Source organism: Xiphophorus hellerii, chromosome 22, assembly GCF_003331165.1.
Source record: "Xiphophorus hellerii strain 12219 chromosome 22, Xiphophorus_hellerii-4.1, whole genome shotgun sequence".
Taxonomy (NCBI): Eukaryota; Metazoa; Chordata; class Actinopteri; order Cyprinodontiformes; family Poeciliidae; genus Xiphophorus; species Xiphophorus hellerii.
This window is the reverse complement of record NC_045693.1, coordinates 22,028,667-22,054,299: the sequence shown is the minus strand read 5'-3', so window position 1 is coordinate 22,054,299 and position 25,633 is coordinate 22,028,667. Positions and strand designations below refer to the sequence as shown.

At 40.1% G+C, this 25,633-nt stretch overlaps 1 protein-coding gene across 1 annotated transcript in view; it reads right to left on the bottom strand.

Moving 5' to 3' along the window:
- Positions 1-25,633, bottom strand: part of camkmt (calmodulin-lysine N-methyltransferase) — a 109,591-nt gene that overhangs the window by 7,269 nt on the left and 76,689 nt on the right. Inside the window, exons 6-10 of the mRNA XM_032552346.1 lie at positions 21,279-21,342; positions 16,641-16,707; positions 14,709-14,783; positions 6,237-6,300; positions 3,381-3,512 (exon numbers count right to left, since the gene is read on the bottom strand). Of these exons, the coding sequence (XP_032408237.1) occupies positions 3,381-3,512; positions 6,237-6,300; positions 14,709-14,783; positions 16,641-16,707; positions 21,279-21,342 (402 nt within the window). The remainder of the gene's footprint in view (positions 1-3,380; positions 3,513-6,236; positions 6,301-14,708; positions 14,784-16,640; positions 16,708-21,278; positions 21,343-25,633) is intronic.

Genomic DNA, 25,633 nt, shown 5'->3' with positions numbered 1-25,633 from the left:
CACCTTCTAATTCAATGGGTTTTCTTTATTTTCATGACTATTTATAAGGCAAGAAATCCCACTTATTAACCTGACAGGGCACAGCTATGAAGTGAAAACCATTTCAGGTGACTACCTCTTGAATCTCATCAAGAAAATGCAGAGCGTGTGCAAAGCAGTAATCACAGCAAAAGGTTGCTACTTTGAAGAAACTAGAATATAAGGGGTATTTTCAGTTGTTTTACACTTTTTTGTTTAGTGCATATTTCCACATGTGTTATTCATAGTTTTGATGCCTTCAGTGTGAATCTACAATGTCAATAGTCATGAAAATAAAGGAAACTCATTGAATTAAAAGGTGTGTCCAAACTTTTGGTCTGTACTGTATATATACAGTATATACTGTATATATACAGTATATATATATATATATATATATATATATATATATATATATATATATATATATATATATATATATGAATAAAATATTGACTGTGACCCAGTCCTAATGTATGATTATGTCTAGACAGTAGTAGGTAAGGTCTACAGAAAGGGAACATTTTGGACCTTAAAATGTGTGAGGTGTTTCCAGAACATCTAAAGTTGGTGAGGTAAAAAAGAACAGTAAATAGAGGGGAGAAAGGGAGAGATTTTCCTCGCTGAGGTTTAAGCCACTTTAACAGCCACTTTAATGGCCGGTCTGTCCAATTCTCGCACCAGTGCAGGTGAACGCGTGCGCCAATTTAGTCCACTCCTCGCTGTCCTGTTCTTCTGTAGCAGTGTGTGTAATGGAGTTAACAGCTGGACACCACTTCTTTTAACTCGGCCTACTCATGGGCTTTCTGTAGCTCCTTTATCTTTGTTGCTCTCTTTTTCTCCCCTTCCATCTTCGATTCTCACGGTGACCAGTTTAGGCAGCTTGATTTTCCTCCGGGCTAAGCGTCACAAAAAGGTGCACCTTGCTCGGCCTGAACTGTTACTGGTTCCCCTGTCAAGTAGCAGTGGCTTTTGTTCCTTTACTATCAAGGTTGGGTTTTAAAGGAGATTAAAAGAAAACTCTCTGGCTTTGGGTGTAATCTTGAGGTTTCTTCTTGTTTCTGATAAGTCTAGAATCCCAGAGGGGAAACATCTTGAGTTTCTTTACAGAATGAACATTAAGTTGCAAAGCTGGACAATATGTATAAGGAAGATAATTACCTTAAAAGCAAAATGTCTAACATCTGTTTTTCCTTCATCAATATAAACAGTGCTCACCATGTTTTATGGGATCCTCTGGTAAAGATGTGCAAAAAGCCTGTTGCTGAAGCATAATCGCACAAAACCAATTTACTTCAGTTCTCTAACATTAAGTACGGTAGATTTCTCTCTTAGCGTCCTCCTGAATGTGGTGCTATCAACATAACTCCAGGTCCAGTGCCTTATTTATCATGGTTCCGGTTGTTTCATGTATTTAAACTATTACTTTGGCTACATATCTATCAGCAGGTTTGTGTGAAGAGAAATGTCCTCATAGACGTTTCCTAAATTCAAAAAGTCACCGCAGACCTGCCGGCCTTGCTGCAATGATATGTTCTCCTGTTTCTCCCATTTTGAAGAGAGATTGAGGGAAGTGGTTTTCTGTGTCACCAAATCTAGAACCGAGAGGCACAGGAAGAAAGCAAAAGCTAAAGTCAACTTAGAAATGAGTGACTCGGTATCTGTTGACCCAAAGCCTGAAAGACCTGTCTTTCTGAGGAAGACAGAAGAATGAACATCATGTTCATTCTTTGGTGGTTGGAGGTTCCAGCTTTTTATTTTATTTTTTTTACCCCTCCAGGGAATCTTTTTGTGGGCTCTAGTGTCCCTTATACGACAGTAGGCTGACAGGAAACGGGGAAGGAGAGGGGGGAAGACATGCGGCAAATATCGTCGGGTCTGGGAGTCGAACCCACGACGGCCGCGTCGAGGACTGAAGGCCTCCAAACATGGGTCGCGCTAACCCCCATGCCACCACAGCACACCCAAGGAGGTTCCAGCTTTTGCAGTTATACTCGGGGTTGGACACAGTTTTCATGAATACATTTCATAATTCCAGAACAAATTTCTTCCAGACTATTTGTTCAGGGGAAAGAAGGGAGGAAATATTGCTTCATTGACCTTGACTGTCAGTAGCTCCATTAACCATAAAATTGCCAATTTGAAATTAAGAAATCAATTTGCTAAATGGAAAGACGGCAATTTTTAAAAAACAAAAAAAACAAAACAACTTCTAGGATGAAGAGGGTTTTTTTTTTTTAGCTATATCGAATAGGATGTATTTCGCAAACTGCAAATTAAACACTGTTTTTGCATCACATGATTCAATGAATGAATCAATCAAATTTTATTTGTATAGCACCTTTCAGCAACAAGGCATTTCAAAGTGCTCTACATCATAAAAACACAAAATTACAAAGTCATAGAACACACAGCCAACAACATTAATCAACAATCTGATGTGCAAAATGTAATGTTTCATGATTAGGTTTCAAAAGCTGCTCTAAACAGCTGAGTTTTTAGTCTAGATTTAAAGGAACTCAGTGTTTCAGCTGCTTTCTGGAAGTTTGTTCCAGATTTGTGGTGATCAACAGCTGGATGTTACTACTGGCAAAAACCACAAAGAAGACAACAGGAAGTGGTAAAAGGACGATGGTTTCATTTTTGTTTGTTTTGGGGGGGTTTTCGGACGATGCACAGTTGGCTCCACCAGAGCTCTCACAGCATCGCACAGTTCATAAAATGTTTTGTGTCATTCAAACATGTTCAGTCCATACCTCTTCTTTAAAACCCCTACATACTTAGACGCTCCCTAGGATAAGGGGTTTGTCCCTCCAAAGCCTGAATAAAATGCAGACGTCTCCTCTGATGGCTGATATGTGGTGAGCGCTAGCTAGCGCCATGGCTGAGTTATAAATATATTTCATGTAACTGTTTACACCCGTCATTTCCATAATTTTTAATGACTTGCTCCGTGAACAAGATTATTCACAAGTGATTTTCATTTCATTTCCTATTTAGTGGGAACACTGCAATTGCAAAGTTGTGTTTTTTGACATTAGCGACAGAGATTTGCATACATTTGTAATGGAAACACAGATAATAATGCAATATTATTGTATTACAATATCAAGGAAGAAAGAAACCGTCTTAATAAAGTAAAAGAAATGCTACATTTATTTTACAGGAACCGTCACAGCAGCCGATAATTGTCACATCCCATTATTTCTTTATGTTGCAAAGCAGACGAATCCAGTATGCTAAATGTTTCCGTCTGAGTTTATGCTCCAGCTATAGAAGAAGAATTTATTTTAAAGCTATTTACGCAAAGGAATGCCGATAATGGCGGGGTTTGATTCAGTCAGTTTTCTTTGGTTTCTTACCTTTAGATGAACATCCCAGACCTGAGCGTCGTACTGCTGGTGTTGGCAGACGCACAGACCGGCCTGCTGGGCCAGCCGACAAAACAGTGTTAGAGTTTCACCTCTTCCAGGAGCAAACACTAACGCCATGCCCTGAGTGTGAAAAATAAAAAATTTATAATCCTAATTTTTTTTCTTCTCAATTTAGAACATAGAGCTGAAAAAATAAGGTAACTCACACAATGTATCATAGCTTATTTCTGGGGTTTTTTGTAATGCCTAAAAGCCATACATGTTGCACAATAAACAAAACTATAAGTCAGAGAAAGAAAGAAAGAATGAAAGGAGGAAAAGTAGAATCAAAGTAGTGTACGTGAACACGTGCATCACAGAAATCCTGCAGACGCTCAGAAGCTTAGTAACAGGTTCAAAGCTTCTTTGTAATCCTTCAGCTTTCAGTTTCATTTCATGTTGATTTTTCTTTTTTTTTCTCTCTCTCTCTCTCTCAATTAAATGAAGCGACGACGGATGCTGACACAACCTCAAACATTCAATAAACACACAAAGAAACGCACAATCACACATCACGGGTTAAAAGCACACAAAAGGCAATGAAAACAGCAGGATCACTTGCTTTGACAGATGATAATTCATCTGCATATCCAGTCGGATTCTGTCTTTTTTTTTTCTCCCTCTCTCTCCTTTTTTTTTTGTTCTCTGTCTAAAAGCGACAAAAGCAAACAAACAGATTCCTTCCAGCTCTAATCAGCTGAATAAGAGGATACAGCCCAACGGATGGACCACCTTTGTCAGAAACAACAAATTAGTGCCATTAGAAGGGAGAAGTAATTGCTTTGTTAATTGTTTAATCAGCTTAGCAAATTATTAAATATTTGCCAAAGCTTGTTGTGGCAGCAACAGTCTGATGGCCCACACTCAAATCATATTAGCCCCCCGAATTATCTCCGCCGGATTAAAGACAGAGACACGAAGAGCCTTAACGCACAGCTGTACGGCAGCGGCCAGATGTCGCGCCCGTCATTTGTCAGCTTTCAGCATTAAAACCACGGCAGCTCACTTATCCCGTCAGTAGCGTGAAGGCAAACTACTTCTGTCGCTACCTTCGTGTCTGCACCGTTTCTCTAAGGCGTATTTCAACATTCAGGTTTAAATTTAGCGCCTACACGAATCGTTAACAATAACCAACCAGATTCCTTACTCAAATAACTTGTGAACATTTGCATGTGACTTTAAAACCTTTCAATAGAAGCTGTGGAAGCTCACAGAAACATTAAGTTAAGTTTCGGGAGCAGAATGCTTCCACAAGTTTGTTGGGAAGTCTGGAGGTCTGGGAATAAATTCCTTTCAACACCGTTTCCTGTTTCCCTGGATTATTTGGGTTTTTGTCGTTTTCTCACATGTGATTTGCCAGCTGACTTCCTCAGTCGAAAGGTTAATTTAAGACCAAACATGGGAATTCAGTATGTATTCAGATCTTTTAGGATCATAGATAAGGGTATTTACACAAAAAAGAAGAGGAAGGATGAAGTCATTTTACGCTAGTGTCCTGAGAAGCTTTAGAAGAGTGATTGGATATTTCATCTGTTCACCATTTCCTACTTTTGTAGTTCTCTACACGACTTTTTCTCGGTGCAAAAAGCTGCCATCTTTGATGAGTGTTTCACACCTGCTTAGTCGATTGGTGATTTAAAGTACATCCTTCTATACTTCCAACTCTCTGCCGTACAGAAATGTGGCTCTACGACTACAGAAATAAAGTACAATGTGAAATAAACTCATGACGGCATGCTAGCAGCTCATGAGCAAGACAGAATCATCAGGCCAGAAAATCAGCGATGAACAATCCTTGATTTTAGGAGGGTATATTTTGCCAAGGGGTGAATTAATAGTTATCAAAATTCATTGAGAAACTGTTTAGGATTTAATTTTATTTTAAAAACATAATCCTGAGTCCTTGCAATCAAGTTTTTACACTATAATTATATTCAAAAGACAAACAACAACAAAAAAAAACATTCAAATCAACAAACAAACCAATAGAGTTGACATAGAGTTTCTTATTTCAGCCGACTGCATCGTCACGAAGAATCACACCTAATCAGACGGTTTTGCGTTTATGGTTGTTTCTGCTAAACAGAGCTAAAGTTTAGCCTGCCAGATATAGCTTTGAAATTAATTCAATCTAAATAAATAAAAAATAAATAAAATAACTTGTTTCTTATGAAAAATCTCAAAAGCTAATAAGAACATGCATAAGGGGTAAGATTTCATTACGTATGAACAAAAAAAATGTAAAATACTTGCAACCTTCCTGATAATAAATAAATTCCACTACAGCAGCTGTATAATTTCTTTGTATCATTATTCCCTTCTTCTTCTTCTTCTTCTTAACATCTCCATGCTTTATGTAGCATTTTCCTGAACTGATCTCCCTATGGCAGTTTGGCCTCTGCACTTGAACAAACCCCGTCTTCCCTCAGATGAACTGAATCTCAACCCTATCTCTTCCACCAACACCCCCATGTTTGCTTTGACTGTCACAGCATGGGGTCTTATCGCGGGGCCAAAAGGGAGAAGTTGCCTTGGATTTATGATTAAGGGAACGGAACGGAAGAGGAAGACCGAGATCAGAGCGCCGCATTCAAGTTGATCATAATAAGCATTAAAGTATTACATGATATTAACCCTGTTAGTTTATTAATGTGTGTAGGGTTTGGGTGGTGGGGGGGAGTTGCCTAATTATGATTGAGAGAAAGGGGGAGATGAGTTAGGAAGGAAAGGATAAGCAGATATATACAGTAGACACACAGGAACACACACACACACACTCGCGCGCGCGCACACACACATACTTACGTTGGGTCGCAGTAATCTCCTTATGGCATCAACCAGACAGGCTCTGTACTGGTCGAGAAACAAACTGAAAGGGAGATGGAGGCTCAGGTTAGAATGAGTTCTGCAGATGGCAGGGCCGATAAAGCCGCAGGCTATTTATTTTTTTTATTTTTTTGCTTTGTTTTCTAATAAATTCGCAGAGAGGGAGAGGAGAAAAACAATTTGCATGAGTAAGATGCTCTCGGCCCGTTTTCAACGAGCAGCCAGCTCAGCCCGGTGTCGAGGCGCTAAGAGGAATAAAGAAGGTCAAAAAAACATCCAGCATGCACAGAAACCATCGTCAACAGATATATATATATATATATATATATATATGTACAGTACAGACCAAAAGTTTGGACACACCTTCTCATTGAATTCAATGAGAAGGTGTGTCCAAACTTTTGGTCTGTACTGTATATACATATATATATATATATATATATATATATATATATATATATATATATATATATGTATATTCAGTGCAGACCAAAAGTCTGTACTGACTTTTGGTAACCTTGAAAAGTCTGTACTGACTTTTGGTCAGTACAGACTATATATATATATATATATATATATATATATATATATATATATATATGTGTGTGTATATTCAGTACAGACCAAAAGTTTGGACACACCTTCTAATTCAATGGGTTTTCTTTATTTTCATGACTATTTATAAGGCAAGAAATCCCACTTATTAACCTGACAGGGCACAGCTATGAAGTGAAAACCATTTCAGGTGACGACCTCTTGAAGCTCATCAAGAAAATGCAGAGTGTGTGCAAAGCAGTAATCACAGCAAAAGGTTGCTACTTTGAAGAAACTAGAATATAAGGGGTATTTTCAGTTGTTTTACACTTTTTTGTTTAGTGCATATTTCCACATGTGTTATTCATAGTTTTGATGCCTTCAGTGTGAATCTACAATGTCAATAGTCATGAAAATAAAGGAAACTCATTGAATTAAAAGGTGTGTCCAAACTTTTGGTCTGTACTGTATATATGTATATACATTTTGTTGTTGCCCCGTCAAAATGCTACAACGGCACCTTGAAAAATATGAAAGCACTACGCAGATTAAGAGGCGAGGATTAAACTGTCTCAGTAAAAAGTTGAAAGAAACACATTTCAGCAGCAAACAATAACAGCGTTGAGGGAGAAGTCAAATTTATAGCCCTGATCTCTTGGAAACAAAAGAATTCATTCGTATTAATACAGAAGTAGAGCATCATTATTCTAGCATTTATAAGTAAAACAAGCATTTCTGCTTTACATTACAAAAACTCGAGTTTCCTCCTTTAAACAGAAGAATCCCCACAGTGTTGATATAGACTGGGAACCACTGACAGGATGCAGCGTAACAAAAATCACAATAATTATAAACAGAGTAACTGCCTACCCACAATGACAAATTTAAGCCATTATGCAACTGATATAAAGTCTCTCTCTGTGTGTGTGGGTGTGTGTGTGTGTGCCTCCGGTCACAGATAAGGAGGGAGTAATTTGACTAAAATGCAACAATCCGGTGCACATTTGACATAATCCCGCACACCCGTCCACCTGGATAGTGGCGTGGCAATCTGGACTCCGTCCCTCCCGTTATGGTCTCCACCTTTCCTCTTAGAAAATCCTCTGAGCTCCGTCACGCACGAAAAGTGCTCAAACCAGAACGCCTCTGTTCTGCCAAAGCTTCCACAGAATTGTGTTTATTAAGGTGCTTTAATCTGTCAAAACTACAATTAATGCAGCTTGACAGACTAATTTATGTGTTCCATATTGGAACCAAAAGAAAATACAGGATGTGTTTGTATATGAGGAAAATGTATTGTTCTTTTAAGGGCTGACAGAAGTTTATTTGACTGTAGAGGTGAGAGGTTTCTGTTTGGGTTATTTTGGCAAACATATCAATTCACAGGAAAAGTGAGTGGCAAGGAAAACAAGGAAGTGAGCTCGTTGGGTGGAGGTAACAGCTGAGAAACACACACACACACACACACACACACACACACACGCCCACAGGCCAAGGGAAGGTCAGAGTGTTATTCAGGGGGCAACAGTTTACCAGAAGAATGAAAAAGCTGCTGCCATGACACGCAAACGGTGATGCTGTGATAAGAAATGCAACTATAATAGGGATAGAAATCATTAGCTAGGAAATAAAGTGAATCTAGATTCATTCAAAATTGTAATTTCACATAAAATATATAACTAACTAAAAAAAAAAAACATACAAGAAATGAAAAGAGTCTACCAAAACCTCCAACATAGATTAGGCAAGTGACGACATTCGTCACAAAAATACTACGAAATTATTTCAAAGACAGCAGTGTGTCAGTCAATAGATGTTAATTATGAAGCTAGGCTCATCACAGGAGGTTTTATGAAGTTCAAATTTTTTTATTTTTTTCACGACAATACTTCCAATATGGAAGATTTTTTTAGTAGAGAAAACAAGATGAAGCCGTCTATAACACACAGTTTGAATGTCAGGGTCACGCTCCCGAATTAAGTTGTCTTCCCCCTCAGAGGGCTTCCAGGTCACCCACGATGCACCAAGACAGTCGGGGCCCCATTGTCTGGCCGTGACCCCTCCCATCCAGAACAGCCCAGTGAACTCCCGTTTAACCTGACTGGAGGTCGAAGGTCAGAGCGCGGCTGTGTGAGACCGTGTTTAAGTATTGCTTCTATATCTGTCTGCTGACACGTAGGCCTACATATTTGTAAAGGATGTGAGGGTGAGACTGTGGAAACGAATGCGATCCGTAAAGCCTCATTCCTCAGATCGACGACAAGTTTGAAACTGTGACCAAATAAAGTCTGAAGAAATTGAAGAGGTATTTGATTTAAGGAAATATTTACAGATATAAATGTGGAAGTGGTTATCATTTCTTTTTTTGAAATGAAAAAAAAGAAATGGCCTTTATTTGAAAGTGCTTAGACAGGAAAGTAGGTAATGAGAGATGGACGACAAAGGACAAAGGTCACCAGGCCAGGAATCGAACCTGCGACGGCCGCGTCAAGGACTAAGGCCTCCTTATGTGGGTTGTGCTTAACCCCTGCGCCACCACAGCACCCCAAGCAGTAATTGTTTCTAAATGTCTTGTATCACCAGTGTGATGTCTTTCTAAACATTTTTTTCTCACCAGTTGCATTTATTTGATAGCGCCACAGAAAAGTTGATAAAAGAGGTGCAGTAAAAGTCTGAGCTGGCAGTCAAACCTGCACAATCTGTGTCAAAACTTTTGACTTTTAACAACATGGTATTCTGGATAAAGTAAGCTACTTTATGGCATAATATAACTCTCTCCTCTTTTTTTCATGTTTAACTCATCATGTTGGGATAAAAGGTCAGTTAATAGTTAACAGTTCCTGATCCAACAGGCCAAAATCAAATGACCCAATTCGCTCAACAGCATGTAATTCAGCTCCTGAGAGGCCTGGTAACCAAATAATCTTTAGATTCAGGTGTGTTGCATCAAAACGTTGCAAAATATTATCTTGTGAGGACTGGATTTGCTCTAGTGGTCAAATAATTATTGGCCGACTAATCAGAAGCAGCCACGTTAGCATGCCACACAGAGTGAATCTTCATTAGTGCAGACAGAGCAGCTGTGTCATACAGCGTGAGATTAACTTAGCCTGCAACATTCTCTCATTATAATTTCTCTACATGTCCAGAAAATGCTGCAAAACCAAGCTTGGCTGGAGATCAAACTGTACAGACCCGTTCAATAAACTGTAAAATTATTGAAAAGCCCATTTCTGGAACTTTATCACCAAATGAAGCACATTAGATAAGTTAATTACACACAGATGGATGTTTCAAAGCCGTTACTTGTGTTAATTACGGTGATTTTCCACTTACAGCTAATTAAAACAAACCACTCTAAATACTAATATAGGCCTATACCAATAAAAAAAGAAATTTAGGTAAGGCAGACACTGCTTTCTGCAAGCGGTGTGTTTGCAGAAAGCAAAACGGCTCACACTTTCAAACCCCTCAGAGGGGAAAAGGCCAATCTTGCCGCATAAAAGAATTTTTAGAGAGGAATTGTTTTACTACAAAAAAGATTGATTTTTATGTAAAAAGAAAAAAAGAAATCAGGCAGAATTTATTTATTTTACAAATATCTTTGTGGGGAATTAGGTTTCTTCTCCACAGTTTGTAATTTCCATGGTTAAACTCACTGCATGTTTATCAATATAAGTGTTACTCATTGTTTTCTTAACGGTGCTCTCCCTCATGTTTTGATGTGTAATCACCACAGACGGATGATCCAAATTAATGTCAGAGTCTGAGATGAGAAGGGAAGAGTTTATTTTGTGTAATTTGTGAATGAATACATCTTGTATCGCACCATGAGAGTGACAGGATTCATTCAAAAGTTGTAAATATTATAAATACTCATTAACAGCACAGTGTACATGACAGATTTTGGTGGAAGTAGTGGCCAATCGCTGAAAGGCAGGGTGAATCTGGCACAGGTCGTCCATCTGTCACAGACTCAAATATACATCTAATAAGAATTTGTGTTTTAGAAAAGTGACACCGCTTAATTTCATCTTCTTTTTAAAAAAAAATCTTCTCTACAGTACCACTGACACACGTGATCAGACAGACTTCTGCATGCCAGGAAGCCGACCCAGTCAGCTTGAGCGAAGCTAAAACGCAGCAAAGCCAGCAATTTGTCACAAACAAAAACCGCATGCACACATGGACTATTTCACAATGATGCAGACACAGAAGCAGAGCTTTATCTCAACGCACACACACAGGCAGAGTCTGGAGAAGGCAGACATTCCGAGCGTCCCGGCCAAAGATTCCTTGCCATCCACATGTCCAATGCAGGAATCCCCCTCTCTCCAGGTCTCCCCGTGTCTGCCAGCCATAAAAGTGAAGAGACAGACGACACTCCAGCAATTTGTGTGTTTCCCAATGCTTACTCCTGGTGAGCAGATTGTTTTGTTGCCTATATTGTGTCTTCATGCACATTTAAATGTTTATTTGTCTGTAGCATGGACAACAGAACCACCTCATTTTTATTTAAATCTGCAATTGAATCTTTAGCCGTGTTTATTAGAAAAATAATTGTGTCGCCCAACATGTACAATAAGGAACTTGGAAAGGTGTGCAGTTCAAATTTCATCCTACATGTTAGATCTGTCTCGAGACTCCGTTTAACTTTCTAGCAACACGATTTCACCGAAGATGGAAAGAAAATCGCAAGAAATGGGCACAAAACTGGCAGTCGAGTCAAACTTTCCTTCCTTCCTTCCTCCTCTCTTCTCAGCAGTAGATCCACTGTAACTGGTAGAAGCTGTAATTAATTGGAGTGCAGTTTGCTGCTGTTGACCTTTTCGAAGGTGATCGTCACAACGACTCGACCGTTAATTCGACAGCCGTCGCTCTCCGGCTGCCGGCAGCGCAATCATCGCACAAATCGCTCGCTTGCATTTACATGCGGAAAAAAATTGGGGGACCACACAGAAAAACAACCTCCAGCTCTTGCGCACGCGCGCGGCTTCGGCTTGGAGTTCTGCTGTGATAAATGGGGGGAAAAGAACCTGTAATATCGAAACCTCACATACAATTTACCGCGGACTCAGACATTCTGCTTCTGTCTGTCACGCAAATGCGCCAGTCCGCTGTAAAATATCCTCTTTTAGCTGCTTGCACCCCCTCTCTCTATGGGTGTTGTACCTGACTATTACCTGTAATGACCATGACATTAAAATAATGATAATGCCATTTGCTAATGCAGCACTTAGCACACATTGCACACACTTATGCAGAGAGATGCACACCCTTATGCAACCTGGATTTCTTCAGTGTTTGTGAAGTTGGAAAATGTGTATCCCTCCCCTCCCCGTGTCCCTTTAAGAGTTTTAACACAACTGCCCACATCAGGAATTACTGGGACTGTGTTAGTGGGACCACCCAAAGACTGAAAGAAGGTGAGAGGCTTAAGAACACAGCCACACTTTCAAATCCTTCACTTGAAAAAAAGATGAGATAGGTCATCTTTCTGAGGGAGTTCTGGGTCTGCCTTTAGGGTCTCCTCTCAGCGGGATCTGCCAGGAGACGCTTTAGAGAGAGCCACCCAGGAGGCGTCATGATCAGATGCCCGAACCGCCTCAAAGTACTTCCTTTGATGCATCGGAGAAGCAGCGCCATTCCCAGGTTTGACCCACATGGTGGACCTCCTCACCCAATCTTTGGAGGAATCTCAGGAACTCATTATCACAGACATCGATCCATATCTCATGACCAAACGTAAGGGTCGAAATGTAGACGGACCGTTAAATTGAGAGCTTTTATTTTTGCGTTTCCTAGTTAGCGGATTAAGTGGCACGAGGATGACAACAGAACCACCTCAGATGCAAAAAGCAAAGGCAAGATACCGAGCTCTCACACCAGACAACCCTCCACTCCAAAAAATTATCACTTGACATCATTTCTATTCATCCATCAAACAGGATTGTGACAAGAGGCAGTCCTCTAGCAGAATCTGCTCAACTTTGTGTTGAGAAGGATAGAAAGTTTTCCTGGCTCCTGATACACCTACAACACTCACCATAAAATTCCCCAGGCCACACCACATGTGGTCTGGACAGCTAAACTACCACAATCTTCTCAGCAAGTCCATGAAGCTAAAGGTTTCACTCGGTGCTCACCAATCAGTACAAGTCTCCCTAAATTACACTTTCCCAGAGAGGCTTGGACTCTTGATAGATGGAATACACTCAGTCTCTTTACCTAAAAACTGAAACCATGACTCAAACTCTGCAGGTGGGGTCTCAGGCCTCCAGGAGATCTCAAAGAGAAATGTCGACCACAATGCCCAAAGCCTTCATAATGTCGCAACGAATCTCGGCATCCTGTCAATGGCCTCCAGATTTCATGTGTGAGTGGAAGATCTCCCAAACAGACTCCAGTGTCAGACATTTACAATTCACTCTGATCATTTATTTGGGGTTCTCTGGTCTGTCCGGAAGCTTCGAAACTGAATCGCTACCGGCTTATGAAAGGCTCACGGTTCTGGCCAATCCTTCTTCTTCCAACTTCATCCATGAGTGAACATCTACGATCTGATGATTGAATTTAAAAAGTGATCACAGTGGCACAAGGCTGGCATGAGAAAGCTTTTTCAATAGTGTTACTCTTGAACATACTATAGTGTCCAATATAGAAATACCATGTCAAGTAAAGAAATCAGAACAAAAAAAATTGCTTTGGTTTAGATTTCTTATGGTCCCAGAATTGTGTGGACAACAGTAAGATTTATTCTTAGTTCTCAAAAATGTATGCTGCGATTATTGTATCTCATATATCGAATAAACTGGTATCAGACCTACAGTTGTTTTTTTATTATTTTTGCATAAAATACAAGTTTATACTGTGTTTTATACATTAGCTTGAGTATTTTTATGGTAATTTATTTCCAGATTTTTTTTATTTGCCCAATTTCGAAAAACAAATAAACTGATATGTAATGGTTAAGTCAATTTTGACTAAAATAGCTTGTTCCTGGGTAAAATGTAAGTAGGATTAAAAGAAATTGTGAGGTTTGGCTGCCTAATGGTAGTATGGATGGTCGAACTGACCTGGAGATGTTTTTGACCGTTGTAATCGTCATGAAAGAGTTTGTTCTTCCAACGTCCAAAATTTAAATGCATCCATGGAGAACACTATTTTAAATTAACTTTCCAATTCTCAATACATTTTTTTTAACAAACTTTTACCTAATATGCCAATGCAAATGTATTTTTTGCAGCACATTAAAAATCAACAGAAGTTGACCAAAACACTTGACAATTCAAACAAAACAGCTAAAACGGTACAAAAAAATGTAACAAAAGCACACTGCAATGTAAGCAAACGCAGTATTTTTTAAATAAAAATAAAACCTCTACTAAAATGAATTTCTTAAAAGTTTGACCTGGATTTATTAGTGCATGTTTCTTTTGAGCTACGCCTTCATTATTGTTGGCATTTAAGCAGAAGAGGAGAAGATTTGGTTTGTCTGGATGGTCACATACATTTTAATAACTGATGGGCTAATTGTTGTGTTTATGTTGCTCCATCTCTCCATTTCCATCTCAGTTTCCGCTCCTCCCCGGACTCTTCGTTTATCTTACCGAGTCTCCTTTCTTGTCAAGGCGCAATTATTTGCAATTTGCCTAAGTCATCCATTTGCTGGGACACTAAGCATGAAAACGAGGCAATTTGGTGTAAAATGGATGCGTGCGGGCATCGGAGCATGCGTATGGATGCGTGTGTGTGTGTGTGAGAGAGTATGGCCGAATCAGGGGAAGGTCCAGGCACAGGTGGGGGTGAAGGGGGTGGCACGCAGGGACCGTAATGCAAAAAGTGATACAATGTCAGAAGCGGACACATACGGAGATAAATCTGTGTGTGGGTGTGTGTAGGTGTGTGTAAGCGTACCAGTCTGCACACATGACGGTATCAAAGTGACCTTCCAGCGCTGAAATGTCCACCTCGCAGTCCCACCTAACCACCCTGTAACACACACATAAAACAGAGACGAAAGTTCATGGTTTGGACGGGTGGTGAAAGAAACCAAGTGGGGCTGCTAAAAAAAAAAAAAAAAAAAAAAAAACCCCGACATGGAGAAAAATCTCTTTGTCTTTGTCTTCTTTTTCTCCACCTTCACTGCTCTTTTCCTCTGCAGCACTGAGCTGCTGGCTGTCTGACACCTCGCTCTCTGTGACCCCCACTGTTTTTCTGCCTCAGTAGAGACCAGGAGAACGCACCGGAGAGGAAGACATGACGTCTGTGGGATAAAGCAAGGGAGCGTCTGACATGACACTTGACATTTATACCTTGTGAACACACACATACCGAGAGGAAAAGCCCACCTTCCACGCAGGTTACTTTTCAACCCCCCGGCGTTTCTATTTATTTTCTCTGGTTTTGAGAACATTGCCAAAATCGAGCTTTGGGGCACAGCTAGAATGCAATGATTCAGAATACATATATATATATATACTGTATATATAGATGTATACATATGTACAGAATATATCTATCAGAAAGTGTTTTATGTATTGTCTTGCAACATCAATGAATTCAACTTTTTAGATTAATTGCATGCCTTTAATCACGCACCCATGTAATTGTAGTCATGTCAGAGTAAAATTCCCACAACTTGTTTTATAAGTATCGCTCTTAAAGGGAAGTTTGTTGAAAGAGACGCATGGTTCATCCTGATGCCGCTGCAGTTTTCTGTCCCGCTGAAATCCGCCTCTAAACCGGTGCTGCTGTTTTGTCCTCCTCTAAGAGCCCAGCTTTCCTCTTCACCTCTTTTTCCACGCCACTTTGCCTTTCTCTCTCTTTCCCACTGTCAGGCAGATTGGGGGGGGGGGATTATTAATTAGGCATTTTTAACACTCAGTAAACAAAACATTAGGCCCTGCTAGAAATACAATCTCAGTTCACAGTGGGAGGCCCCAACACACAACGCTCGCACGTATGCATGAGTGTGCAAACGACTTCGCGCGACATGCCCCTCCCTCTCCATCCCCTAGCACAATCGCATCGTGGCCTTCGCCCTCTCTTGCGGCGCGGAGATGACAGCAGGCATAATCTGAAAAGAAAACAATCAAAGTAATGTAGCCTAATTATACGTTTACTTTTTCACTCCATCTACCACTCATGTAAATATGCTCAGGAGCGAGGGATGGAGAGACAGAGAGAGAAGACGAAGGGGAGCAAGAAAAAATAAAAATAAAAAACAAAAAGAACAGTCATTGGAAAATGTTTTGTTTTGGGGGGGTTTTTGAGACAGGGACAACAATTAGGTTCATTTTAGCCTGTCCTTGCATATGAGGAGTGTGTGCATGTTTTCTGGACCATTGATCCTCATCAAAGAGGGTCACGTTTCTTTGATGATCCTATGCGCCTGCTTGGACTTTAAAGCCCGACAATTAATTTGCAGAACGCTCAAAACGGGACCTGTTCGTTCAAGCTGAATATCTAAAGCAACTGTATTTCCAGTTAGAAATTCAGACGATACGACACAAATATGTGTCGACCAAGTCGCATTTAAATCACAGCAGACATCTGAAAATCTAACGAATTGACTTCAAACTAGCCCACAGTTTATCACCTGCAAGTGTCAGCCAATGATTATGTTCAGCACTTTTCAGGAGCCTCTGGCAGGAGACTACGAATCTAAACGCCTTAAACTAAAATATTGTTCTGGTGATAACAAGAAAGCTTTTAAACAATAGAACAGCTAAAAAAGTGATCACGAGTTCAAACAAGTGTAACTCATGTTTGAGGAGGAACCAATGAGGAAGAACCATTAACAAAATCGAACAAAAGACTATTGTCTTGAACTGAACAGCATCTTACCTTGACGATACGTGCGTTGACCCAAACTTTCCAGCCCGCCTGTTACTCTCGACCACTCTCTGAACATCTGAGGTGCAACGGTCAAGGATTCATCTCTAAAATGTGGGCAGGAGGCGGCGGCGCAGGTTACCCCCTTTACAGGAAGTAACGCTAAGTTCACCTCACAAAGGTTAAAACTGAAATAATTCATGTTTACAGGTCGGCACTGAAGAAAATTACATCTAACACAAACTGAAAATTAAACATTGCCATTTATAACTTACCAAAAAGTCCCATGAAAGAAAGTTGTTGGTGCTCAAATCTCATTAGCTCATGAATCAAGGTGCTCCAAGTTGCTGGTCAAGTTCAAGGTAAAGATGCTCTTGTTCAAATATTTGTTCTGTTTTTGCTGACAAAACCCAGAGAAAATTTTCCATTAGGACTTTCTTGGACGGACAATTTCACATACTGGAACTGCTTTGAGCAGCACATTTGACAAAAAATGCATTTTCTCTTCCGCAGAAAACACTGTTTTTTCAAAAAGCTCTTAATCAGCAGACATAACAGATACAAATTATTTCGGAACAAAGAGCTTAAAGTGTTCAGCAGACAAACGGTCACTTAACGTTTGACTAATCAGCTCTTTCAAAACGATGTTTAGTTTAAAGCAAATGTAAGAGTACGTCCATTGTAAATGTGGATGTCATGTTGCCGGGAAGGATATCAAAAGATATAAAACTAAAGAATTGTGGGAAACACGTTGCATGGTCAACAACACCCGCATGGAGGAAAGTATGAGTGAGCAGAAATGATGTCCAGGGATGGAGCGCTACATCACAGCTGCTTCTTACCGGATCAATGGAAAGGCTTTTAACTACAGATAGAAAAAAAAAACACACACACACACACACACACGCACATGAAGAAACACAAAGGCAGAGTGATTGATGTCAAGTTGTCTATTAATACAGCGACTAGTGGAGTTGCAAAGCAATTCAATTAGGATTTCCGTGTCTTTAAAGCCAGCAAAGGGCTGAGACGAATCCAATCGACAAAGGCAGGGGGGGAGGGGAGGAAAAACAAGAGGGATGGATGAAGAGAGCCGGAACATGTGATAAACTCATCGCTGTAAATCTGTCACAGATCTCAGAGGCCTCCCACGCCGCCAAACACAAATAACACACAGGTTACCCACGCGTGAGGAGCATTTATGATGCAGAAATGCGTCTTATTTGCACACAATCGGAACACCTGCAAAGGAGTGAGCCCGTCAGAACACGCTTACACCATTGAAGGAAAGTTTATACACACGCGCACAGACTTGTGCCCAGCTCAAAACATGCACAGTAGTTAAAAAAAAAAGAGATTTGAAAAATCAAATAAAGATTTGAGTCTTGTTGAGCCTTAAAGTGGGGGAAAAAAAGTCATTTTCTTCAATCACTTGAGGCAGAGAGGCAGCGACCAATGACATGCATCAATCATACTTAATGGAACATTTCCATTGATTTCCTACATGAGTATTCAAGGTCAGAGCAGCGGCGGTTTCTGCTCTCTTCGCTGAATGTTTTATTTATTTTTTTTTTATGGAGGGGCGGGAGGGCTAACAACAATAAAGGAGGTCAACAACTTCTACGAAAAGTGGGAAATCTATTCTCCCAGAGCGTGTACAGTAAATGCCATCCGTTCACAACTTCTTCTTCCTTTTCGTATCTTCTCATCTATTTCGCTGAATAAATCTGAAGCCCTATCAACAGCCGCCATCGCTGTCCATTCTACCGCAAAATAAAGCCACGCGAGATAAACAGAGGCCATTAGGACACGGCTCAGGCCTCAACAGGAGGAAATACCACAAAGTGTGTGAATGGATCAATTTGGCAGAGTCCGGGACAAATCCTGAGTCTTTCTCACCACCCACCCTCTACACACACACACGCCCCACCTTTTCTCTCTGTGTGTGTGTGTACTCGCTTCCATTTCTCGCTCTGAATTCACTTACAATTCTCCCCGAGTGTTTGTTCTAGGAAACAAAGCGGCCGGTCAATGGCGTATTGTTTGCGTGTCCAAGTGTGTGTTTAACAGTCTTCGCGATGTTATTGTTTGGTCTTATTGTGGTCAGAGAAGGAGCATTGTAGCCCGGCTGGGACAGAGATGCTGTAAGCGGGGTTAAATTTGGAAGAGCCGCATCGCTCAACGGGGGAAAGAGAGACGCATATTTAGATTTCCTTCGTTTGTTAACAGACGGTAAAACAAGTTGCTTTTTCGTTTTCTGCGGCGCTGCCCATTGATTACTGGAAGATCTAAAAGGATTAAAGGAAGAAAAAAAGATGAAACGAAATGAGGGAAGAAAATCTGTGACGAAAAGACGAGCGTGTTTCGATCAATACCCCACTTAAAGAAGAAACGATACCAAAAAAATCTCACCTAAAGATTTCTTCTAAAAACATAATTACATGTCTGAATTTGAAGGAGAAAGAAAGAAAAAAAAAACACCCAGCATTTTAAACAAACTTGATTGTTCCCGCTTGCTTCAAGCTCTCACCCTAACACCCTCAGCATTAGATAAACTCTCAAAACTAAATCTGACAGGATGGCAATCACAGTGCTCTTAACTTGGCAGCTGCGATTGGTAGGTGCCCCCTCCTCAGATTGTGCCCAGCTGTTCTTCTGCACTCCTGTTCTGTCACGAGCTGCAAGTTCAGTGGAAAAAAAACCTCATTTCTGACTCAGAAAACACCAATAATAAGACTGAGCATGGACTTCACCTTTGGATGCATTACTTCTCAATTATTATGTAATAATGATGATCAATTAGCATTTAGGCAGAGACTGACTTGACTAAAATAATACCCATAAGACTTTGTGTTCCTCGTTTACAGTCACAAGCATAATTTGTAATGAAACCAACATCTTAAAGTTGACTTCACTTTAATTTAATTTACAAAAATGTAAATTTTCGTGTTAAATCAACTTGATGTAATAATATAAAAACTTAGCTGAATAAATTGGAGCAACTTTTAAAAAAAAAATTCTCTTAACTAATTAGTTTAAATTTAATATACTTGCTAAAGACAGTTAAGTCAACGTCATTGAAGTTATACCAACAGCTTTTGTTAAGTGTTTTGAACTTGACAGTTAAAGTTGATACAACTTAGCTGAGTCAAAGCAACAAGGGAATTAGACTCAGTGAAGTTGGGTCAGGAAATATTTTGTTTACAGTGTGGGGGTTAACATTTGCAAAAGGCAGAATTCAGCCTGACCAGCGGTCAGCTGAAAGAACACTGAAAAATCCTATTTTTTGCTGATCACTTCCAAATGAATCATGATTGGGAATGACTAACAGATATATGGTTGAAAACAGATGTTTACGTACACATTTTAAAAAGATACTGACCCTCCTTTCTCACTTTCTGAAATTAAAATCGCACAAACAATTTCATGCTTTCGGTCCGTTAGGATTAAAACTGTTATCTCTATTTGCCCACGTAAGAGTAATGCAGAGGCAAGCCAGAGGTTTTTAAGACAATAAACAAGTTGTCCAAAAATTTGGCTCATCGTGAATAAAGCCGCATCCACCCTCATGTTTTTGTTAAAGTGGGAACAAGACTGTCATTATGCGCAGTCCCAACATTGGCTGAAAGGCCACTCAGAATGGAAGAGGCCAGAACCTCAAAAGCAACATAAAAACCTACAAACCTCATCCCAAATGTGAAATATGTGGCAACATGTTTTGCTGGCAGTGAAATGAAAAAGGTTTTTTGCTTCTAATACAGTCTATGTAAATCTTGTGTAAGTAACTTTCTTTTGCACACCTGGCAGCATATCAAAGCTCATAAAAAAACAATTTGCATGGCTCCACATTTTAGAGAGCGAAGCCGTTTCAAGTCCACTTTCGTCTTGAACCCCCCAACAACTACTAGATTCCTTTGAAACTTCATTTTAGTGAAGTTATTTAACGCAAGTAAACTTATGATTGATTATAACCTCTTAAGTGAAAGAGCTCCAGTTAAAGCAAATCAGAGATACCTCTTTAAATTGTTGATTCGGATATGAATCTTTGCACTGTAGTCATCATTCTCATCCAAGTCTTACAAATAAAAGCGGATATCTTTTTTTTAAACGGTCCTTTCCGTAATTTTATCCTTATTTTTGAAGAAAAGCAGCAAAAGTGTTGCACTAATTCGTCTGATAGTGACTTGCTCCATGATTCTCTAATGTTTAATAGCTAACAGCGAAGGCAACAAACCATCAGGAAAAACAGCATTTCCAACCCAATTTGCAGGACTTTAAATTTGATTGCTTCTCGTTTTGGATGCTAATCCTCTCAGTGTCAATAAATCCAATGAGATGGTATCCACTGTAATACATTTTCATACTGATAGGAAGGAAAGTAAATATTTGAAACTCAAAAAAAAAACCAAATGTTTTCCCCTTTAGGATGTGAACATTTTAATCACAGAATAAAAAAAAAGACATTCCTGCACCATAGATTTCCATCTACACACAATCAAACGCCTAACTAGCTCACTGAGGGACAAAAGAAAAGCAAAGGTTTTTTCGCGGGAACAAAAATTGCACGATCGCACATGAATCGCTGTGAGCTAATGGAGCTACACCAGCGATGGAGAGACAGAGAGAGAGGAGAGGACGATGAAAGGATACTCTGAATGGACTTCTCATTCCCATCTGATAGCAGGACTTCCTTCACGTCAGCAGAAATGGCAACCTGAGAGCCGGGGAGAGACAGGAAAGAGACGGAGAAATTAAACAACACGGAACAAAAGAACAACCCCCCTATGTACCCCCCCGCAAAAAAATAAAAAACAGCACCCTCAGATGAAGCAAACATCTGAACGCACGCACACAATAATGACATAATCGTATCTACAAAAGCCTCACTCCTGGCAGCCCGGCCCACGCCGCCCTCCGTCTCTCCGTTTCTACCTGCCATTTTCCCTCTTTCTATCTTCACCCCATTTTTATGTCTGCATTATTTTAATCATTCAATCAAATCAGTCAATACTTTTATCATTGTGGCTAGCGGTGGGGGCCTGCTATCTTGCCATCACTCTGTTCGGTAATTGCATTGTGACAGGGGATGATGGCAAGCGCAAAGCCTTTTCATTTGACGCTGGGTGTTTATCAGGCCGAGCCATCACTCCGTTCGCCGCTGTCACTCTGCACTCGGCTCGCCAGGCCTGCCTGATGCCCTTCATATAACTTTGCGGAGCGCATACTGCAAACGAAGACGAGAAAGCGACGGAGGGAGTCGAGAGAATGGAGAGCTGCCGCGTTTCGACGTGTGCGAGGGAGATGTAGATAGGGGGGAGTGGGGGTGCGCTCCGGTGTAGACTCTCGGCTTTTTGGCGGTCTTTTTCTTTACAACTGCCTTTTCCCTGTATCAGCAAGCGTGTGTCAGGCTGTTGGCTTTTGTTAAAGAGGGCGCCTGCATCTCCAAGTGGGTCAAATTTGTTGGCACCTCCGTTAAGACGTGCAAAATGGCTTAAAAGAAATTATCTTACCCTATACAAATACAGAAATCCCCTCCGTCTTTAACAGATTATTGTTTATCAAAATCATCAGTGGTGAAATTATCAGTGTCTCTGCTGCCAATATTGTACCGAACCCCGTTTTTCAATAGGAAACCAAGAATTTCTCCAGAGAGCAATCTTTGACTATACTCTGCACAACAGCGGAAAATAACATCATTTTTGACCTTCTGAATGCAGTAATGCCATGATAACTTGACAATATAACTGCATTCTTGAGCTAGAAACATAACATTTTGCCAATAATAGTGTAACACAAATTCTCTTCCTCAATTTTAGCCCATTCTGCTAAAATGAACCAGCTAGCAATGGCACTTTTCCATACATGAAATTATTACACATCTAACCTAATGAAAAGTACTATTAATAAAGATTTAGTTGACAAAATACTTATAAAAGTGGGTCTTACAACCACAAGTCAGAAGAATGTGCTCAAAAGTATCAAAGCTATCTGCTAGCTAACAAGTATATTTCAGGAAAAGCGGTGTGTGAGGTGGTGAGGCAATATATTAGTCGGATGTCATTTATTTCATTCACAGATGGCAAGCTGTGCCAACACTGGTTTTCTTAAAAACCGTACTCCCCCCCCCCCCTTATTGAATGCTGAAAAGAAAGGTTGAATAAAAAAAAAACAAAAAAAACTTCAGTTTGAGATTGTGTTACTGCGACACATCCTGTCTCCACATCTGGACAGGCGAAATCAGCATAAACAAAACGGCACAACCTGCTCTGGAACCATCATGTCTGCAGAAATGAACAGACAAACACACATGTTGAAACCCCGAGGGGCGTTTGAAGGGGTCACTGAGTGAGGTGCTGCGCTTCCCACCATCTGCTAAAATAACGGACGACACCTTCAGGCTCCACCAGAGCACACAGCTGAAAGAACGAGAGTCCAGCTGGTCGACGCATGAGCATCAATCTGCACGCTCAGCTAGTGTCCTCATGAGTGGTCACAAATCTGTGAGAATAATGATTTTACTAACCAAACACAAATAACCTGCCAAGCTGATTTTGCAAAACAACAGCAAATATTTCTTTGAACATTAAAGTGATCGTTCCTTGAAAGGATGTTCCTAATGTCGACACGACGTGAAAACAGTCCGGCTTTAAGAGTCAACGTGTCAGTTACGGGTTTCAGTTTCAGACCGAATGGGGGAAAAAAAGTAAGATTAGGTCAATTAATTCAAAGAACAATGCCCTTTCTTTTGGAAGGCATAAAAATTAAATACTACAGTCATAAATTAGCACTTATTTCAACTGTTTGAGTTGTTTTATATTAACAAAAATCCATTCTGACTCCGACTGCTGTCCTTTAATCATCGGGATGATTCTAACAACAGTCTGCAGAAATTATATTAACCACTGCTAATCTCTCTAGAGAAACCAACAATTTAAAAAAAATCTTGATTCATGAATTTTTTTCAGATATGAGAAGTGTTTTCTTTCTTTCTTTATACTAGAAGGGCATTGGAAAGGCAACAACGTATTAAAAATGCCCAAAAACACTTTTAGTGGATTACTAGTAACGATTGACCCTCCGACTTTCAGAAGACGATAGTTTCATCACATGTTCATGCTGATTTTTACTGCTACAGCAGCCCTGAGAATTAACTCAACAATATTTAGCATCATACTTTCACAAAAAAAAAAAAAACACAAGAAAATGTGGGGAGAGTGGTGTCAGTGACGGATGAAGGAGGGAAGAGGCGTGAAGGAAGGATTCCATCTCAGACCACCAATGTCAAAACACGGTGTATTGACCGCTAGGAGATAAAACTCCGCGTTTTACACACACACAAGCACACACACACACTCATTGGCATCTAACAGATCGATGGGACACTGAAGCCTGCTATGTGGAGGCCCCCTTAAGACTCTGACTAATACGCCGTATAGCTGACAGACTGCAGGCCGTCTCCACATGCAGTCTGGAGGAGTGTATCAGGCATCCAAATTCTCGACAGCTTATTCAAGTTTCACTACTTTTGTGACAAAGTGGCTGCTTGTTTGCATACATTTGACTACGTTTTATGCTAAATAATTTCATCAATCACAGGAATCTTTCTCTCTATCTACAGACATAAAATAGATGAAGACACCCTAGGACATTTTTAAACACACAATTCAAGTGATATAAATAAACAATTAAAAAAATACCTTTTAATTTCTTTTGTAAAATAAAAGAAAATGCTCGTTTTGGAGTGGAATAAGCGAGAACTTCATCACTCAGACGACTAGTTTGGTTCTCCTGTCTATTAAAGCGAGTGTGAACGACACAGTGAGACTGAAATGGCCCTCTAAAACATCTAAGAAACAAGATTGCAGCAGCTTTGGGTCTGTGAGATTTTAGGGGGATTTAAAAGAATTAAAAATCAGCCATTTCACTATAAAGAAGACGGTCCCCAAGCGGAGGACAGTCAAAACGACTGGCAACAAGCTCAGGTCTGATGCTAAAAGTAGTTCCCGAAAACTTAAATGTCATTGCAAGCAGGTTCGTATGAGGGGCCGTTTAGGACAAAATTTACGTTTTGTCTCTCACACACTACCAAAAACTCTCGCATACTCCAAAAAAGTAGCCACGCTTTTGGCTACACACTACCAAAAACTCTCGCATACTCCAAAAAAGTAGCCACGCACACTCCAAAAAATTACGTTTTGTCTCTCACACACTACCAAAAACTCTCGCATACTCCAAAAAAATAGCCTCGCACACTCCAAAAAATTACGTTTTGTCCCTCACACACTACCAAAAACTCACGCATACTCCAAAAAAATAGCCTCGCATACTCAAAAAAATTACGTTTTGTCTCTCACACACTACCAAAAACTCTCGCATACTCAAAAAAATTACATTTTGTCTCTCACACACTACCAAAAACTCTCGCATACTCAAAAAAATTACATTTTGTCTCTCACACACTACCAAAAACTCACGCATACTCAAAAAAATAGCCACGCACACTCAAAAATTACTCACGCACATTCAAAAAATACTCAAATTGCGTATACACACACTACTAAAATGTCACACACACACACACAAACGTTAACTTTCTCGCTCACATACACTACTATCAGCTCGCTCACATACACTGTACTAACAGCTCGCACATTCACAAACGTTAACTTTCTCGCACACATACACTGCTAACAGCTCGCACACACACAGACGTTTATCTCTCACATACACAAGACTAAAGTTGAACACACACACAGTACTAAGACTCGTTTTATGTATGTGTGAGAGCGAGACTTTTTATGAATGTGTGAGAGCGACACTCTTTATGAATGTGTGAGAGCCAGACTCTTTTTGAATGTGTGAGAGCGACACTCTTTTTGAATGTGTGAGAGTTGTCACGGAAGAGGCGGGGCATAATTTTTGGATCAAACTGCGCATGCGTAGATCCTAAACTATAAGTTTCGATTGTTGACTCACTGTATGTTCTATTACTTAGTATATTTGTG